General features: G+C 48.3%; 2 protein-coding genes across 2 annotated transcripts; both read left to right on the top strand.

Moving 5' to 3' along the window:
* Positions 1-322: 322 nt before the first annotated feature.
* On the top strand, positions 323-6,672 carry LOC139705614 (cilia- and flagella-associated protein 144-like). The gene is made up of 4 exons (XM_071611772.1): positions 323-455; positions 2,767-2,826; positions 3,776-3,879; positions 6,562-6,672. Exons 1-4 carry the CDS (start codon positions 323-325, stop codon positions 6,670-6,672), a joined length of 408 nt encoding a protein of 135 aa, XP_071467873.1.
* A 12,951-nt stretch (positions 6,673-19,623) lies between these two features.
* LOC139705613 (olfactory receptor 2T27) lies at positions 19,624-20,577 on the top strand. Its single transcript, XM_071611771.1, has one exon. It carries the CDS (start codon positions 19,624-19,626, stop codon positions 20,575-20,577), a length of 954 nt encoding a protein of 317 aa, XP_071467872.1.
* Positions 20,578-20,612: the final 35 nt, after the last annotated feature.

Below are 20,612 nucleotides of genomic sequence, written 5' to 3'. Positions count from 1 at the left end.
CCTGGGCCTGCCACTGGACCTGGAGCCCTTTCCTGATGATGTCCAAGGGCAGCTCTAGTACCCAGGTTCTAATCTGAGAAGATGGGGCAGGTGAGTCCAGTGCTTGCTTGGGGCCCTAAGAGGAGGGAGCAGGGGGAAGTGGGTGGAGTTGGGAGACTGAGCTACCCAGGGGAGGTCCAGGACTGAAGACTGGAGCATTCCAACCAGGGCTCTGTTGCCAGGAGACGGCTTGGGACAATGTTGCCTGGAGACGGCAGAAGATCTGGCACTGCCCTATCCAGAGGGCACTTAGAGAGCCCCACAGCACCAGCGTGGCCAGGCCATGGCTGGACACCATAGGGAGAGGGTGTTCCAGGACGAGGTTCATCAGAACCAGTTCCTGCGGGAACAGTACCTGCGAGAGCTGCGCACACAGAAGCTCTGCACAGACTACCACGTGAATCCCCTGCGCAAGGGTGAGGACTCGGGGGACAGACACGGGCCACCGTGGGGAGGGTTGTGGGCACATAGGCAGCAGGGAGAGGCCTGCCTTGGTCTCTAGTGTCCAGGAAGGATGGATGCCAGGGCCGCCCGGCCTCCTGAGACACATCAGGTGCATTGAAATGCATCCACCTCAAGATGAGATCAAACGTTCTGAATGTAAGCGTACAGTTTGGTTATTTTGGGTTTGGTTCTCTTTGTGTGTGGTTTTATGTATGTGTGTGTGTGGTTGTAAGTGTGTGAATGTGTGTGTCTGTGTGTGTGCAAGAGTGTGTTTACCATGGATTGAATTCAGGGGCACTCAGCCACATCCCTAGTCCTTTTTATTTTCCATTTTGAGACACAGCCTGGCCAAGTTACTGAGGCTGCCTTCAGAATTTATGACACTCCTTCCTTAGCCCCACAAGCCTCTGGAGTTACAGGTGTGTACCACTGCAGCAGCTAGGAGTTGCTTCTAATAATTTTCCTTTTGAAGTAACTGCATTTTGCAAGGGTTTTAGATTTTATTTTTGTTTATATTTTGGTTTCATTTCTTATTCTAAAGGGATTTTAGAATTTTAATATCATAACCCTTTCTCTGGAAAGTTCAGGAGAATAGGCTCTGGGCAGTGCTCCCTGTCCTCCAGGATGAAAGCACCCTCCCCTCCACTCCTCTCACCCTGCACACTCCTGTGAGATCCATCTCATCCTGCAGAATCAGCAGCCCCTAAAGGACAATGGGCCTCAGATGAGCTCCAGATCCGCCATCTGACCACCTCCTGGCTAACCTCCCTTGGACTCACCATTAGGGACCTCAGACTGGCCCTCTGGAAAGCTAGGGGCCCTGAATCCCTTGCCCACCCTCTGCTTCTCCAGAAAACCCTGTGGCAGCACAAGGCAGCTGGGCCTTTCCCTCCCAGGTGAGAAGCCTGAGTCAGCCCCAGCCTCCATCCCTCAGTCCACACACCTGGCAGTCACAGAAGCAGAATGTCTGCTGCTTCACATTTCTCCTGACCCTTGTCTGTTCCTAACTCAGGGAAAGACTCATGGTACACTGGGGGCGTACCCACCTCTCACTTAATTCCACCCTCTGAACAGCGACTGGACCTGCCCCTCTCCAGCCTCACTCCCCAGCCCCAGCAGGGCCATCCTCATTCCTGCCTGCTGCTCTGCTGGGCTCCCAGCTACACTCCTTCCCTCCAAACCAGCCACCCCAACCCATATCCTAGGGACTGCTGGCTTAGAGCTACCCTAAGAGGCCAGTTTGGTTACGTCCATCCCTCTGCTGAAGACTTGTGTGGCCTCTGCTACTTCTGAGCTACCTTAAAACAGCCCGTGCTTCCACCCCTTTGGAATTAGCTCTGATTCCTCCCTAGCTTCATCCCCAACTGCCCTCCTCCAATCCACCCAAGTTCCTGCTCCCCGTGGCTGCTAGGCTCCCGACCAGGATCCTCTCTCCTCCACCTCTGAACACTCATGCCACAGCCCCCATGGTAACTGCCCACCTGCTCCTCCTCCCTGAGCCCCCCACTCTGGGCCTCTATAACCAGCACCCCTGCAGCCTGGCTGTCTTCAGGACATTCAGTGACTTCATTCTGCTTAGAATTCTTCTAGTTGTCTTCTGGAGTCCCCACCACTGATTTCAGGAGAAAAGTATAGTTTGGTCCATCCCAACAAGCTAAATAATCCCTCAGGCCACATTCATTCTGGGAAAAGTGATTTCCTCCAGTTCTTTCCCTTGGGCACAGGATTAATGTGGCCATTGTGGTGAAGTGAGAAAATACTGTAGCTTGCATTTCTGTTTACTTGTACTACAAAGAAAAATGCTTTTCTAATATGCAGATAATTTTACATAAAGATGACATATACATTTCATATCTTATGGGTGCATGCTCAGAAGACTTTTTACTCCTGGGCATGGTGACACACACCTGTATTCTGGCAACAGGGAGCTTGGGGCAGGGAGATTGCAAGTTTAAGGATGACCTCAACAGAGACTGGTCTCAAAATAAAAGTAAAGAGGGCTGGATTAGGGTTAGGGTGAGGGTTAGCTCACTGCAATAAATAAATGAGTGAATGAATAAACAAACATAAATCCTAGTATCCTGTGGCTTGTTGCCACTGACCTGGACAGTGCCAGGCCAGACCCTAGGTCCTCGAGGGCTGTGGGACCTTGTTCCCAGCACCCAGCCAGAACCCCCCAGGCCCAGGCACTCCATGGGTGCAGAATGGGAGTCTGGTCTAGGGTGAGTGGCAGGAGGGCAGGGGTTGTGCTCTGACCTGTGCTGTGTCCCTGCTCTTCTCCAGTTCACGCAATCACCAGGAAGCCCATGTCGTGGCATGATAACTTGGAGGAACCTGAAGATGGTAAGTCCTGGGGTTGGAGACTGCGTGAGGTGGGGCAGAGAGAGGCAGGGGGCTCAGAGAACTCGCAGGCAGAGTCGCTGCAGGGAACCTTAGGGTCCTCTGCTGTGGTCTTGAGACTAGACTCTACTGACCAAGCTCAGAGAGACTGATGAGCAAACACATGCCAACTCATTACTGTCATCCACAAGAGTCCCCGATGGCCTGAAAAGAGGAGTCATTCATTCACAAATGTTCAGACGTTACTCACACGGGTTCTGAAGGCCTAGGAACTGGATTCACATCCTGGTGCTGCTGCTCCTTAACTGTGGGCTTCAGCCAGGTTGTTGACCTCTCAGCCCACTTCTTAGAGTTGTTGGAAGGACCAAGCAAAACACCACAGGTGCTTAGAGCTGAACCCGCCTCACCATGCTCAGTAAACACAGTCCTGTTCATGTTTCCACTTTACCTGGTGACAGGCAGTAGGGTGGGCCCAGGGGTCTTAGCACAATGAGGCAGAGGCAAGAGGGCAGCCTGTAAGTGCCTCCACCAGTTTGTGGAGTGGGATCATGGGCGACAGCATGGAAAACAGGTGCCTCCATCAGGCAGGGGATGTGGGACTGTTGGGGCAGGTGGGCACAGATGGTCCAGGGTGTCAGGCGGGAGGCTGTGGAAGGACCCCGCATGATAGAGAGGTGCAAGAGGGCAGCACCCACATGTTCTGTGAATAGAGGAGTTGACCTCTATTCCTGCCTGCCCTGGACTCCCCGGGGACCCATGTCTGTCACAGCCCTGCCCCAGGGTCCAGAACAGTGCCTGGCACAGTTTGAACTGGAAACATTTGCTGACACATGGCTGAGAACCAGACGCCCCTGTCTCAGGCCCTGGCTCTGCACACAGAATTCTGTGGCCCTGGAGTGGTGTGGCCAGGAAAAGGACACGGGCAGCTTCTAACTTGAGCCTCCTCTCCCAGTCAGGTTTCTGAATCTCGTTCACCATGCTGCTCAGAGACCCCGGAAGAAGTACCCAGAGACACAGACGGAAAGTCAGGAGATCGGCTGGGAGGCAGAGCCCTTGGTAAGTGAGGCCCCTGCTTCGAGCAGCAGTAGGAACACAGGGCGGTGTGGGCAGTGTCTGAGAGCAGAGTGACAGCCCACTGGCAGGGGCTTGAAATCTGTCCTTCTTGCTAGTCCTGAGACCTGGGGTGAGTTACTAAACACTGTGCGGGGCTGTTCCTGGTCATAAATGGGGACACCACAGAACCTGCCTCACAGGGTTGCTAAGAGGAGCAGTACCTGGGACAGTGCCCAGCACACAGCACCTGCTCAGTAAATGTGGCCAGGCTCCTGTGATGCAGATGGGGAAGAGCAGAAAGGAATCCCTGAGCCCTGCCCGGGACAGTCAGGTGCTGCTCCAGACAGGAGGATGTCTCCAGGGGGCCACCACTCACAGAGAAGAGCTCACCCCAAAAACAGGAGGTGTGTGGCTCAGAGATGGAGAAGCAAGGCCACACAGAGGCAAGTGACAGCCATGAGGTCTATCTATCAGTGAAAGAGGGGACTTCAGAGGAAACTGCTCAAGACCTTGATTGAACATGAATAAAGAATCAGGGATCAGGGATTTCTAAAGACCACACGGAAGGCTTGATCCAAGGGGGGCTATGGCTAGGGCAGAGGCTCCAACAGGGTGGGAGAGACTGGGCAGCTGGACAAACTAAGGATGGAGGTGGGGGGGGGGGGAATCACTGGGGGTAACTTCTGGGTGAAGGGTCCTGGCTAAGCTGACCTGGCTGGATTCTTGCTGAAGGCAGGGCAGGGACAAGACCTGCTCTGGGGGGCAGACACCAAGGAGCCCACAGACACCCAGCACAGTCAACACCCAGGGTGGTGGCTCTCGCTACACTGCTCAGCCAGAATTTTGCTGAAACTGGACAATGCAGAGGTGACCACAGAAGGCCCTAAGTCAGGCCTGGTTTAAGAGGAGGATGGCCTGAGTGAAGTTTGGTCCATAGAGTCCTTGACCAGTGAGAAGGAGGTGGGAGGGAAGGGAGCCTTATGAAGACAGGTCTGCCCAGGGGACAGTGGGTGTCTTAGCAAAGCACCAGAGAGCTGGGGGCTTCACGCACCATGGGAAGGTTGCTCCCTGCACCTCAGGGCATCTCTGACAGTCAGCACATACCACAGGAAGGACGAATGTGGGGCCCAGACAGGCCTGCCCTGCTTAGACCCTTCCAGGCCTCCAGGATAGAATGCTGTGTCTGAGTCCCAAGGGGCCTGCCGGCACTCAGTCTGTCCATCACACATGTGGGGACAGTGCCCTCAGGTGGCACAGGGAGCAAGCAAGGAAGTAAGCCCCCCAGATTAGATCCAGGTGTTGTGGGAACATCAAAGGTAAAGAAGCTGGGCTTTCAGAGCGTTGTGCTTGGGGCAGAGGACGTGATTGATGTGCTCCATGGGCCCCAATGTGAGGACCCTGTCCCTGGAAGGATCTCGCCCTGTTCAGAGCTCCCCAACCTCAGCCCAGGGACCCCTGGTAAGTAAGGCTCAGTGGGCACCTCTTTGCCTTGTGTCTCTGGGTAACACTTGCTGAAAATATATCCTCAAGTGGGATGTGTGTCCAAACACTCACAGACACATACACACACTCATACACACTCAAACATACACACTGAAACATACACACTCACACACACATACACACTCACACTCACCCTCTCACACTCACACACACACTCACACATACACACACTCACACAAACACTCACACTCACACATAACACACATTCCCACACACACATACACACACATTCACATATTCACACATACACACATTCCCACACACACATACACACACATTCACATATTCACACATACACACATTCACACACACATTCATTCACTCACACACATACACATACACATTCACACACACTCACATAAACACACACACACACTCACACACACACACACACTTGCAGCCTGGGATGGGATGAGCACGTCCCTGAGTGACCCTCAGGGCAGCTTCTCTAAGGTAGCTCTCCCTGGCTCACTGTGACCCCCCACCACACTCCCTTTCCATTCAAGCACCTGCTGAACACCTAGTGTGTGCGGATGCTGACCAGGGACAGGCACAGCACCGCCCCCATCTGTCCCTGGCACCCCAGCACAGAGGCCCGCTGGCTCTGGGCAGCCTGGCTGTGGTGCCCCCTGCCTCAGAAGGAAGAGGAAACGGTGTAGAAAGGGAAGTGAACCGCAGCGCAGTTGGGCCACGATGGGGCAAGCAGCTGCTCTGCTCCGTTAGTCCTGCAGGACTGGACAGTTCACAGGAAGGAAGCCAGGAATCGGCCTTCCCTGTGTCCACGCAGCCAGGGGCACCAGCCACAGATGTGCTGCAGTCCGGCTTCCTGGGGCCCAGGGGTGGGGTGGGGCCACTTCTCAGCTTCCATTTTCCCTGAAGGAAGCTGGGAGGAGACCAGGTACCAGGAAATGAGAGAAAACACAGTGAACCGGGGCGTTTGATGCAAGGTCCCCGGAACCTAGGTCTTCCCGGGTGACCCGCAGGCTGCCCTCCATGTAGGCAGCAGGCAGGGCGGAGCCCCAGCTCTGTGGAGCTGACGCCCCTTGCTCTCGGGACGCTCTAAGCACTGGTGTCGCAGTTTCACTAGCAGGAGAGCCTGGGGCCACCCGTGGTCAGGGAGGCCCGATTGGGTCCAGCTCTTCCCCTTCCTGACCAGCTTCTGCTGCCCCTGCCTCCATCTAGGTCAGCCCAGAGCGCCAGGACCACAGGCTGAACCACTTCAGGGTCTACAAGGACATCACTCGGTACAAGGCCAAACTGTGGCTCCTGGGGGAGAAGGACCACCACAAATAGCGCTCCGCAGAAGAGCCGGCCTTCGCGCTGAGCGCCCAGTGTGCTGTCCAGGGAAATAAAGGTGGTTCTGCTAGAAAGCAAACCTGCAGTGCACCTCATTTTACAGACCACAACCCCTTTATGTACAGTCCTAAGTTGGGCAGCAGTCGGACCAAGAATGGCTCAGAGGCCCCGCTTACCTCATGGTGGTGGCCTTGGCAGCCAAGGTGTTTGCAGTGCCCACAGGAAAGGGAAGCGAGGCCCAGGCAGTGCCGTGGGTCCAGCTGCCACCATCTGATTTGATGTGGGTGGAACATGGCCCCTGGGGTTGGCTGAGCTGCAGCTACATGTTAGGAAAGAGAGTCCCAGGTGTGCAGGCAGGTCAGGCTGCAGCTCAGGATACCTTCACGCCAAATTCACCCTGCCCAGGGGCAGCCGCCAGCCACACAACACTAGAAACCCAGGTCTGGCTTCTGCCCTGAGTCCCACTTTCTCATTTCTGCCCATATCCATGGTTCCGCCATCGGGAGACTCCCAGGTGGAGACCCAGACCAGGGCGTAGTGGTGACCTCTGTCTTCCCAGACACCAAGGAAAGGTGATAAAGGGACTTATTGATAACAGCCTGCACAGGACCCAGGCTTACAATAGGCCCTGGTCCACTCCTCCACCAGTGGGGCTAAAGCCCACCAGAGAGTAGCCTCTGGCACAGAACCACCCCTTCCAACCAGCAGACTACCACAGGAGGTCAAGCCCTGCAGCCCAGATCCACCCACACTGCCCCTGTGTGGGGACCAGGTTCACAGTAGGCCTGGGGCCTCCCCTCCACCAGCAGGCACTGGCCAGAGCCCAGCTTCTAGCATAGGACCACCTCTTCGAACCAGCAGACTACCACAGGAGTCAGACCCAGCCCAGATCTGTCCACACCGACTTGACTTACTCAGGACCCAGGTTCAGGGTAGGTCCAAGCTCGTGCCCCATCCCCTTCCAGCCTAAGCCTAATTGACTTCTATCTTGGGGCACTGCAGTCATCACCATAGCCTTCCCCACACAATACCCCCCCTACCTTTTTGAAAACAGACAGGGCCTTCAAGCAGCTGTATCTCAGAGCAGGCATCCCAAAGAGTGTGAGGCCCCCCTTTCAGCCCCATCTCTGTAAGATATTGCTTCCATCTGGGGCACTGCAACTATTATCTCTGCTATTGCCTCCACCAACCTTAGAGGCAGTAGCATACACTGAGGGACACCAGCAGGGTCTAGAAGCCCAACATCAAGGTGAGGTACAGACAATCTCCACAGGTATTACAAGAATATAGGGAAAAAACTGTAATATCTCAGATTCATGCTGCAAAAAAGGAAGACACATAGACAACATGAAAAAAAAAAAAACAAGGGAAGAAAGTACCCCAAACAAACCAGGACACTATAATAACAGAACCCATGGGACAGTGAAGTTGATGAAATGTCAGAGGAGGAGTTCAGAAGGTTCATAATTAAAATGATCTGTGAATTAAACAATGACCTAAATGAGCAAATATAGGCAAAAAATTGATCACTCCAAAAAAGAGAGAGTAAATACAGGTAGCAAAGGATTATTTTAAGAGAGAGAGAGAGACTCTGAAAAAAAAAACAAATCTTTGAAATTAAGGATAGAATAAAAACTCAATAGAAAGCATAACCAACAGACTAGATCACTTGGAAAAAAAAAAAAAAGGACGTCAGATAATGAAGACCAAGTATATAATCTGGAAAGTAAAGTTGATCACACAGTGAAGAAAGTTAGAAACCATGAACAGAACACACAAGAATTATGAGACAGCATCAAAAGACCAAATCTAAGAGTTATTGGGATAGAGGAAGGCACAGAGTTTCATACCAAAGGAATGCACAATCTCTTCAATGAGATATCAGAAAATTTCCCAAGCATAAAGAACAAATTGGGAAACCAAATACAAGAGGCTTACAGGACACTAAATGTACAAAATTACAACAGATCTACACCAAGGCACATTATAATGAAAATGCCTAGCATACACAAGAAGGATAGAATCTTAAAGCCGCAAGAGAGAGGAATCAAATCACATATAGGGGGAGACCAATTTGTATCTCAGTAGATTTTGTAACCCATACTCTCAAAACCAGGAGATCATGGAACAATATATACCAAGCCCTGAAAAAAAAAAAAAAGGATGCCAACCAAGAATCTTATATCCAGCAAAACTAAGCTTTAGATTTGATGGTAAAATAAAAACCTTCCATGATAAAAGTTAAAAGAATTTACAACTAGAAAGCCTGCACTATAGAACATCCTCAGCAAAATATTCCAAGAACAGGAAATGAAAAACAATGATGAAAATCATAAGAGGGAGAGATTACACTAAAGGAAAATCTAATCAGAGGAGAAACCAAGTCAAATACCAAAAAAAAAAACAAGAATGGCTGGGAATACAAATCATGTCTCAATAATAACCCTGAATGTTAATGGCCTAAACTCACCAATCAAAAGACCTAGACTAGCAGATTGTATAAAAAAAAAAAAGACCCAACAATATGCTGCCTCCAAGAGACTCATCTCATAGGAAAAAAACATCCACAGACTGAAGGTAAAGGATTGGGAAAAATCATACCACTCACATGGACTGCGGAAGCAAGCAGGGGTTTCTATCCTCATATCAAAAAAAGTAGACTTCAAACTAAAGTCAATCAAAAAGGATAAAGAAGGACACTACAGACTGCTCAAGGGAACCATACACCAACAAGACTTAATAATTATAAATATATATGCCCCAAACAATGGAGCATCCACATTCATCAAACAAACTCTTCTCAAGTTCAAGAGTCAAATAGACCACAATACAATAATTTTGGGTGACTTTAACTTAGCTCTTTCATCACTAGATAGATCTTCCAAACAAAAGCTGAACAAAGAAACTATAAAACTCAATAATACAATCAATAACTTAGACCAACTGACACATATAGAATATTTCATCTTTCAACGAGTGAATACACTTTCTTCTCAGCAGCACATGGATCCTTCTCTAAAATAGACCATATATAATGCCACAAGACAACTCTTAGCAAATATAAAAAAGTAGAGTTACTACTTTGCATTCTATAAGATCATATTGGAATGAAATTAGAAATCAATGATAAAATAAGTCCCAGGCCAACATCATACTAAATGGAGAAAAATTGAAGGCATCCCCTCTAAAAACTGGAACAAGACAGGGATGCCCTCTCTCACCACTTCTATTTAACATAGTTCTTGAAATGCTGCCCAGAGCAATTAGACAGATGAAAAAAAATTAAAGGGATAATTATAAGAAAAGAAGAACTCAAACTGGCACTATTTGCTGCTGATATGATTCTATACCTAGAAGACCCTAAAATTTCACCAGAAAACTTCTAGAACTAGTAAATGAATTCAGCAAAGTAACAGGAAGTAAAATCAACACCCATAAATCAAAGGCATTTCTGTATAATAGTGATAAATCCTCAGAAAAGGAAAACTACCCTACCCCATTTACAATAGCCTCAAAAAATAAAATATTTGGGAATCAACAAAAGAGGTGAAAGATCTACATAATGAAAATTACAGAACCCTAAAGAAAGAAGTCAAAGAAGACCTTAGAAGATAGAAAGATCTACCTTACTCTTGAATAGACAGAATTATTATTATCAAAATGGCCATACTTCCAAAAGCAATATACAGATTTAATGCAATTCCAATCAAAATCCCAATGACATTTCTCATAGAAATAGAAAAGGCAATCATGAAATTCATCTGGAAAAATAAGAGACCCAGAATAGCTAAAGCAATCCTTAGCAGGAAGAGTGAAGCAGGTGGCTTCACTATACCAGACCTTAAACTATACTATAGAGTAATATAACAAAAACAGCATGATATTGGCACCAAAACATACTGGTAGACCAATGGTACAGAATAGAGGACACAGAGACAAACCCACAAAATTATAATTATTTTATATTAGACAAAGGTGCCAAGAACATGCATTGGAGAAAAAACAGCATCTTCAACAAATGGTGCTGGGAAAACTGGAAATCCTTGTGCAGAAAAATTAAATTAAAACCCTATCTTTCACCATGCACAAAACTCAATTCAAAATGGATCAAGGACTTAGGAATAAAACCAGAGACCCTGTGTCTAATAGAAGAAAAAGTAGGCCCTAATCTCCATCATGTGGGATCAGGCCCCAACTTCCTTAATAAGCTCCTTTGATGCAAGAATTAAAATAAAGAATTAATAAATGGGATGGACTCAAACTAAAAAGTTTCTTCTCAGGAAAAGAAACAATCTGTGAGGTAAAAAGAGAGCCTACATCTTGGGAGCAAATTTTTACTCCTCATACATCAGATAGAGCACTAATCTCTAGGATATATAAAAAAACTCAAAAAGTTAACCACCAAAAAACTAAATAACCCAATCAATAAATTGACCAAGGACCTGAACAGACACTTCTCAGAAGATGATACACAATCTATCAACAAATATATGAAAAAATGTTCATCATTGCTAGCAATTAGAGAAATGCAAATAAAACTACTCTAAGATTTCATCTCACTCCAGTCAGAATGGCAGCTATTATGAATACAAACAACAATAAGTGTTGGAGAGGCTGTGGGGAAAAAGGCACACTCATACATTGCTGGTGGGACTACAAACTAGTGCAACCAATATAGAAAGAAGTATGGAGATTTCTTGGAAAACTGGGAATGGAGCCACCATTTGACCCAGCTATCCCTCTCCTTAGTCTATACCCAAAAGACTTTAAAACAGCATACTACAGGGACACAGCCACATCAATGTTTACAGCAGCACAATTCACAAAATTAAACTGTGGAGCCAACCTAGATGCCCTTCAGTGGATGAATGAATGAATAAAAAAAATGTGGCATTATTACTCAGCAATAAAAGAGAATAAAATCATGGCATTTGCAGGTAAATGGATGAAGCTAGAGAAGATAATGCTAAGTGAAGTTAGCCAATCCCCAAAAACCAAATGCCAAATGTTTTCCTTGATACAAGGAGGCTGATTCATAGTGGGGTTGGGAGGGGAAGCATGGGAGGAACAGACGAGTTCTAGATAGGGAAGAGGGGTGGGAGGGGAAAGGAGGGGGCAGGGGTTATTAATGATGGTGGAACGTGATGATCATTATTATCCAAAGTATAGGTATGAAGACATGAATTGGTGTGAATATACTATGTATACAACCAGAGATATGAAAAATTGTGCTCTATACGTGTAGTAAGAATTGTAATGCATTCCACTGTCATGTGTAAACAAAAAAAAATAATTAAAAAAAAATAAAATAGGGTGCGATACAGGTCCTGAGGGACCACCACCTCCTGACGCTGCTGAAAGGAGTGGCCAGTTGAGGGGACAGCCCACAGGCTAGACATCAGAGGAGTCCTTACAAAGAGCCAGGAGTTCAGGAGCCCATCATGCAGAGGTCTCTGAGCCGGACCCTGAGGCTCAGAAAAGGAGAAATGAAATCGCAGAGGCAACCCTGGAGCTCATGGAGGGGAAGGGGAAGGAGTGTGCTGCCCTGAGACCCCAAGGCCGGGTCGGAGGCCCAGAAGGCAGCGATGTGCTCGGCTTCCACCCACAAATCCCTGCTGGGCCACTGCCACTGCCCAGAGCTGGTCTCTGTGACTGCTGTGGGCTCAGCTCCGCCTCCTGTGGCAGGTCCCTGAGATCCTGCTTCCACCTATAATCTAGATGGTGGTGGAGATGCTTAACCTGGGGAAAGATGCTCAGCCAGAAGGCTGGCCCCAGGGCAGCAGGAGAGAACCGAGCTCCCTGCACAGCGGGAGACGGGAGACTGGAGATGCAGCAAAACAGCCTGCTCTGCACCCGTGAGTGACTTCAAAGAACTCAAGTCGCCAGACACAAAGTAATGACAGGAGGTGGAAACGTCCACACTCTGATGTGGGTACATAGTGCAGTGTCCTGCATAGACTGGTACAGTTGGAAGAATAAATAAATTAAAAGGAAGAGCAAAGTACACAGAGGAGACAGCTGAGGAGAAGAAGGAAGGGAACAGAGGAGACAGTCCAAACCTAAAAACATGATTTATGTCCTTAGATATTTAAGGTCACTGTGTCTATAAAGAGTAAAATTATATGAAAAGGACCAATTAGAGAATGAAGAGCTCTTGAGGCATAAAATGAAAATGAAAGTACATGTTCAAGAGACTAATTAGAGAATTACAGAAATGTTTCCCTAAACCTAGGACCCCAGTGGAGTGGTGCCCAGCTGCACAGAGAGCTGGACAAAAAGGAATGATGGGGGCTGGGGACATAGCTCAGTTGGCAGAGTGCTTGCCTTGCATGCACAAGGCCTTGGGTTCAATCCCCAGCACCACCAAAAAAAAAAGAATGATGGTGGCCAGCATCCTGCCCTAACCCTACAGTGCTCTGAGGCACACCATTTCCTCTTCATAGTAGATGAGGTCATTGACAAACACGTGTTCAAAGCAACCCTCACTAGTGGGATCCTAGGCCAGCAGCCTGTCAGGGATCCAACAACAAGGTCCAGACACTCGCCCCAGTAATCAAGCAGAAAAGGTCATGGGAAACCCAGAAAGAACTCCATTTAATAGGCTGTGCTGGGAGGGGCATGCTGGAAGACAGTACCTCAGCACCTACAGGTGCTGTAGGTAGAAATGGAGGAAGAATCTGGGCAGGGCAAGAGGCCTGCCAAATTAAGCCTCCTGGTCTCATTGGCCTGGTGGATAATTATCCCAGTTCCTGTTCTGAGAAGCACTCCAGAGAAGGGAAAGACAATTTCCACTTGCTGCTCAGGAGTAGGACAAGGCTGAGAACTGCCAGGCACCACCCCAGAGGCCTGATGCTCTCACAGCTGCCGGTGGGATGACCCTGCAGGTCTTGCCTCAGTCTTGAAGCAGAATGAGAAAAGTCAGGAGAGTGCAGGTCTAATGAACCTGGCATTACAAGCTTCTGATGAGTGCTCCTTAATGATTAGCAGTTCTGCAGAGCAAGCTAAGGTGATGGAGGAGACAGACTCTACTTGGAGGCCGAGATGCCCAGCCTCGTTCTGCTTCCAGTCACCTGTCAGGCATCTGTGGGCCTGAGGGTCAGTGCCTTGAGCACATGCAGCTTCTTTAAGCCCCTGTCATGCCACTGAGTGGCAGATTTGAGCCCAGCTCTATGCTCTTAGTCCTTGCTCTGTGTGACAGTATTACGCAACAATTTGGCTTCACTCAGAGTGAGCCAAGTACCTTATTTCCATCTTCCAAAGTGCTGTGTTAGATTAGCTTGACTGGCCCTGCTCCCTACAGAGTGACCTCCCACTGTCCTGATATTTCTCAGTGCCATTGTCCCACATGTGCAGCCCCCCAGCCTCTTCTGAAGAAGCTGTCTGCACCTGTGATGAGGATCCAGGACAAGTACACCCATCACAAATTCCTATTCCACCTGTCCATGTTCTCTCACCAATAACACTGTGATTAACAACCAAACACAAAAACATTCATGCACTGTGACTATCACCAGTACTATTTGACATTTACACGTATGGGCCAAAAAAACCATGGAGCTGCATGTATATTCTCAGATCATCCTCATAACAATTCAGAGAAGTTCAAATTTTATTATCTGCTAAACTGAAGCACAAAGAAGTTAGATACTTTCTCAAGTTCACGGAAGTGCAGAGCTGAGACTCACACCCTGGCAGCAGATTCCAAAGCCTGCATTTTTTCCCCATCATACAATCCTGCCTGCAAAGCTGCAGCAAATCATGCCTTGTAACATGGATGTTGCAGATACCATCCCAAGTAAGTGCTTTGCAATGCTGATAGCTTCCTAATGTATAAGACATGAAGATCACATGCCAAGCAAATGCTTAAGTGATGGCCTGAAATGCAGCATCTTTTTTTGTGTGTATATGTGGTGCTGAGAATTGAACCAGGGCCTTGTACATGCAAGGCAAGCACTGTACCAACTGAGCCATATCCCCAGCCCCGAAATGCAGTATCTTTGACAAGACAGTACTGCCTTCGCAAGTTTGGATTTTCCTTGAAGAGAAGAATGCATATAGATTGGGAATGTGAAAAAGGAAAGAAACTTCCAAAGCAATGCCACAAAAAAAGTCAAGGAAAAGAAGCAATTTAGTTTGAATTTCAGGGACCCACAACCCAAATTATATGGGGACAATTTAATTATTGTAATTCCATATAAATTGAAAGGTTTTATTTTCCTTAATTAAAAGAAAAGTAGGGTGAAGAGACTTGTCACATTTATGTGCACTGTGTAATTTTCCTTAATTAAAAGAAAAGTAGGGTGAAGAGACTTGTCACATTTATGTGCACCTCAGGGACAAAGATACCCATAGGGATGAGCATTCTGATGACATACTCCTTCCAGATGGGACCACTGGTCCACACCATGATGCAAGCTCTCCTATTTAAGCCCCTCCATCTCTTTGTGTTTTGCAGCCTACATAATGTAGCGCTGTCACAACTTCTGCAAGCCTGCTGTTGGGCACTTAAGACTCAGGCTGTTCTGTCTCCAGGTCATTGATTTGTTTGCCTGTCCTTGTCTAGTTTAAAAGTCTATGAGACTGCCTACCCTTGTGCCAAAAGGACATCACTCCAGGCCAGGCCACTGCACCTTTTCACTCTGACTCTGCAGCCGCTCCCGCCTGCAGCGTCTCCTGCCTCCTGTTCCTCTCTGCTCTGCTTCTTTTCACAGCACGGAACGTCTTTAGGTTGGAAGATCTGTGTTCTGCCTCTCATGCTCCCACGTGCTTCATGCAAAGAAAAGCTAAACAATCACATTTACTAGTTTAAGATTCTTCTCTGAACAGCAGGTACTTGATCTTCAGATTCGGGTCATCAGACTTGAGGAAGCTACAGTGTAAGGTAAGTAACTTTGAGAACTCCATATCCATCAATCACAGGCTGCTTTAATTATGAGACTCTGGACTTAGTGGAAAGTTGATTAAAACCAGGGAAACCCTGGGTAATACTGAGGTTGCCATGTCTCAGCATCCTAATTATAGATGTTTATGAATCAGTGTGACTCAAAAATTCTACCTTCTGACCTCATTTCTTATGTCAGCTGACATGAGGGTCTCACTTATATACTGCATGTGTCAGAATGTTGATGACTTTCTGCTCAGGAAAATCCTTGGCAGATATATTTCAATGTAAAGACTCAAGAGAGTTTTCATCATTGGAACCAAGTGCTCAATTGTATGATTTAAAATGTTTACAGGGAGAGGAGTTTGTCTGATTGTCTACACTCTTCCACTTCCTCAGGCCATTCATGTCTCTAAAGGTGGTTTAGTTACACAGCCCTCTGCATCGACTCCAGGGAAGTGTGGCCCCTCACTTTCCTATCTGGTACTCGGGGCGAGGCTGCTGGGTGGTGAGAGGCTTGCCAGACATCAGGAAGCTTATGAATGATGGGGCTGAATTTTTCTGACCCCCACTCTGTTTGAGGTTCATGATATTCCCAGGCCAAACTCCATGGGAAAGCAGATGTCCAGGATAGAAGACAGGGAAGACCTCAGCTCAGGGTTTCTTAAGACTTCACTGCAAAAGTGGCCATGCCTTTGCTCTGGCTTCAGAAGGAAGGATGGTTCCTTGGCTTTGTTGAAATTCCTCCTCCATTCTAAAGATTCCCCAATGGCATTGTTTTATGTCTTTTATGGAACAAGTACAAGTGGACTTCGCATAGAAACACTGTTTGGGGAAACATCATGCCGAGGATTATGGGCTATGGGAGGGTCACTCTTCACCCTGCTTCCCAGGGGACAGCTGTCCTCACATCCTGTCTAGGCCAGCCTTACTGAACTGTCACACACCTTCTGAGTTAGGTGGTCACCAAGGATTGTGTCAGTTCTTCACAGAGAGCAGTTTTTTCACAGGAAAATGACTGCATACAAAAGGGGAAAGACAAAGACACCCAGCTCCCTGCTATTGGATCTGCTGTATTGCAGAGGAGAGCTAGGGACAGACGCCAGCAGGGGCTGCCACTGCTGGTGCTCTTTGCCTAAAATCAAATAAAGTCAAAATAAAAAATAATGGTTTGGGTAAAGAAGTTGCAACAAATATCACACTTAGAAGAATGCCCTTATTCTATAAAGAGAGCAGGCCAATTTTGAGAAATCCCTAAAAGGGCAAATGTCATGAGCAATTAAATCCCAATATATAGAGAGGGCAAAATATACCCATGAAAACATTCTGAGGTTTCTTAGTCATAAACAAAAATCGAATAAATGACCATCTAGATGCTCTTGCTAAGAGCTAAGCAAGCAGGGAGCCCCGAGTGTGCTCTGTGGTTGGCTGGCATCACTGGTCAGCAGCCCAACTAGCACTTTGGTGACGGGATTCTAAAGCCCAATAACCCACCTTCTACCACCTACCCAGAGAAGCAACCTCAAGATACAGTGTTTCATAAGCAAACTGAGAAGCAATGTGCTTGTCAATCAAACAAGGAGCCCTCGAAAGTGCATGTCACATCAATCAACCATCATGGTAATCTGAGAAGACACCCCCACATCTATACAGAAAAGGGGTCTTAACTACATATCAGATTGGAAGAATGCTAAAGTTTAAGTTAGGCACAGGGGTGTGGTGCAGTGGTAGAGTGCTTGTATGTTCAATTCATAGCACCACCATAAATAATAAAATAATGGACTAGAATAGAGTAGAATAGCATGAGTTATGCATAGACATAATGATTTTTAAACAAGGGAATGGAGTATCCCAGGGGATTCCTTTCCCTTTTCTCATTTCCCATATTCTCCTCAGTGCTCTTATACTCCTTTGTGATGGTTTAAACACAGGACACAGACAACACTGACAGAGAAAGACAAAGATGCTCTTAAAATCTAAGGAATTATGAGCCTCCAATCTCCCTTCCCTTTGTGAGCAAGGCTGGGAAGTCTCCAAGGCCTCATTAGCAAGTTCAGCTCCAGGAATGTTCGTGGTCAGGGCTGGGGACAACACCCTGACAGGAAGGCGCATGTGCCCATTTGTGCTCTTGGGCTTTGACATTACCATGGACCAATGGCAGTCTCTGTGCCTGGTCTCCACTGACCACCTGCCATTCCCTGGATCTGTAGTGCACTAATGATCACAGCTCTCCATGGGGCTTGCTCTCATTAAAATGCTGAAGGTCAGCGCAACTCGCTCTCTCTCTCCATCACTTGGAATGCTGCTGAGTGCTTTTCTTTAATTTCCCCAGAGGCTTAAGACAGTGGAGAGAAAGAAGGCAAAATTAGAAAGGGCATACATCAGGAAAACACCTGGAGAGGAGCTCTGCTGGGAACCAGCTATGTCTCAGGACAGGGGAAGCTGGACAGAGCACAGGGAGCCAGGCTCCTGGGTTGAGGCGGGCTGAGGATTCACTTTTCATGATTGACATCCATCCGTGGTGGCTGTGGCCAACTGCACAGGGGTCCTGACTGGACCTCTTGTGTGCAGCCCTGGGCTCTGGCTTGCATTGCTGCCCTGCCCTGTCCTCTCCCTGTTCTGCCCTCTTCTTCTCTCTTGTGCACCAGCCAGAGAGAGGTCAAAACCCTGGAGATTCTAATCAAAGCCATTCTTGAAGGACACCCTGGCCACACACACTGCAAGGGCAATTCCTGTCCCTCCTCTCTGTGCTCCTTGCAAGAAGGGACCAGGTCTTCACAGACTTTTAGGTCCACTCAGAACCTAAAAGTTTGGCTTGCCCAGGGTGAGGTACTGATGACTTAACTGGTTTAATGCATGTTTAATTCACGACACTCTCTGTCCACTCTGGCTCAGCAAAAACCAGCCTAGAGCAGTTAGACTGCCCTGGACCAGCAGAGCCTGTGCCCTGAGGAGTTTCTGACCCTCTTTAGGTCTCACCTTTTTTCTCTGTGGAGTGGGTAGAGAGTCCTCTAGTATTTCATGAGGTGTGGGGGGAATGTAACTTACTATTTATGAGTCACCAGACCTCTGCAATTACTGTGTAGTTACAGTACATCCTCAGTTTTAATGTTTCAGGAGCTCAGCAGCTTCCTAGGACTCCTGGACACCAGGCTGCGCAATGTAGGTCTCTGTGATGTCAACATAAACTGTCCAAGTGACCCATAATGTTCATATTTGTGGTAAGATAGTATTTGACTGAAATGGCTAAGTATGCATGATCTGACTTCAAATTTAAGAGCAAAGTAACTTGGGAGATAATAACTCCTGATATTATTTAAATCAGTTAATCCTTCTATTTTTCTATTAAAATGTTATATCATAATTGCTGAGTTTATTCACTTCACAGGTGAGTAAGTTGTCTGCTAATAACCCATAGTTTTCTGCTGAAAGGGGAAGATAATAACCCTGATCCTCAGCATTACTTCCCCCTTGACAGCCTTTCTCTGCTGACCCTGGATTGCCCCTCACAGTGAGGGCTCTGTGTTCACACTTTGGCAGAGTCTTTGCCTTCCAACACTGAGCACCTGATAAACACGTCAAGCATCGAGTTTTACAGTGTGCAAACCTTCAAGAACCTGCAAACAAGGTGGAGCCCACGTGGCCGTCTCCCCGTGGACAGCACACGTGCTCCTGACTTGTGGCTTTGACCCTGCAGTGTGAGGACCAAAGCCTGGTGCAGGGTAGGGCGGGGCTGGCCACTCTTTTCACGTCCACTCTGCCCTGTCCAGCAGGACGGCTCCTCTCCAGGTAGGACAGTGCTTGAGAGACAGAGGATGAATGTCCTTAAACAAAAGCAGATGGACTTACTGCCTCAGGATCTCTAACTTAGCAAGGCCAGGCTGCTGGCGGGCATCCTGCTCCTGAGTGGATGATGCTGTAATGGGGCATGACACCTGCCCAGCCTGTTCCAAGATTCGTGAGGTCAGAAGCCTGAGCCTGGATCTGGGCGTGGCCACGCCATGATGCTCTAAGCCCACCTGTACTTCTCCAGCTTGAGTCCCACCCTCTGTGCAGCCTGCAGCGCTATGGAGTGGGGCAACAGCTCCCTGTACGCTGACTTTGTCCTCCTGGGGTTGTTCAGTGGCAGCCGCTTCCCCTGGCTGCTCTTTTCCCTCATTCTCCTGGTCTTCGTGATCTCCATTGCCAGCAACACCACCATGATCCTGCTCATCCGTGCCGACCCCCGGCTGCACACCCCCATGTACTTCCTGCTCAGCCAGCTCTCCCTCATGGACATCCTGTACATCTCCACCATCGTGCCCAAGATGCTGCTGGACCAGGCCACCAGCCAGAGGGCCATCTCCTTTGCAGGGTGCACTGCCCAGCACTTCCTCTACCTGACCTTGGCAGGGGCAGAGTTCTTCCTCCTAGGACTCATGTCCTACGACCGCTACGTGGCCATCTGCCACCCTCTGCGCTACCCTGTGCTGATGAGCCGCAAGGTCTGCCTGCTGATCGTGGTGGCCGCCTGGCTGGGAGGGTCTGCAGACGGTTTCCTGCTCACCCCAGTCACCATGCAGTTCCCCTTCTGTGCCTCTCGGGCAATCAACCACTTTTTCTGTGAGGTCCCCGCCCTTCTGAAGCTCTCCTGCAGGGACACCTCAGCCTATGAGACAGCCATGTACGTGTGCTGCATCCTGATGCTTCTCATCCCCTTCTCCGTCATCTCGGCCTCTTACACCAGGATTCTCATTGCTGTTTACAGGATGAGTGAGGCAGAGGGCAGGCGGAAGGCCGTGGCCACCTGCTCCTCTCACATGGTGGTGGTCAGCCTCTTCTACGGGGCCGCCATGTACACCTACGTGCTGCCCCACTCTTACCACACCCCTGAGCAGGACAAGGCAGTGTCTGCCTTCTACACCATCCTCACGCCCATGCTCAACCCGCTCATCTACAGCCTGAGGAACAAGGATGTCACAGGAGCCCTGCAGAGGGCTCTGGGGAAGTGTTTGGCCTCAAGAAAGGTAACCGCTTTCTAAAGATATTGCATTTGCTGTTAAAGCTTTGAAAATAA

The sequence above is a fragment of the Marmota flaviventris genome, chromosome 5, assembly GCF_047511675.1.
Source record: "Marmota flaviventris isolate mMarFla1 chromosome 5, mMarFla1.hap1, whole genome shotgun sequence".
Classification (NCBI taxonomy): domain Eukaryota; kingdom Metazoa; phylum Chordata; class Mammalia; order Rodentia; family Sciuridae; genus Marmota; species Marmota flaviventris.
The sequence above is the reverse complement of the archived record's forward strand: the minus strand, read 5'-3'. Positions and strand labels throughout refer to the sequence as shown.

Bases quoted from the DNA above. Each gene is read 5' to 3' on its own strand.
- LOC139705613 (XM_071611771.1), top strand. From the start codon at position 19,624: ATGGAGTGGGGCAACAGCTCCCTGTACGCTGACTTTGTCCTCCTGGGG.
- LOC139705614 (XM_071611772.1), top strand. From the start codon at position 323: ATGGCTGGACACCATAGGGAGAGGGTGTTCCAGGACGAGGTTCATCAG. The intron at 456-2,766 runs GTGAGGACTCGG...GCTCTTCTCCAG, and splicing joins CGTGAATCCCCTGCGCAAGG to TTCACGCAATCACCAGGAAG. The intron at 2,827-3,775 runs GTAAGTCCTGGG...CTCCTCTCCCAG, and splicing joins CTTGGAGGAACCTGAAGATG to TCAGGTTTCTGAATCTCGTT.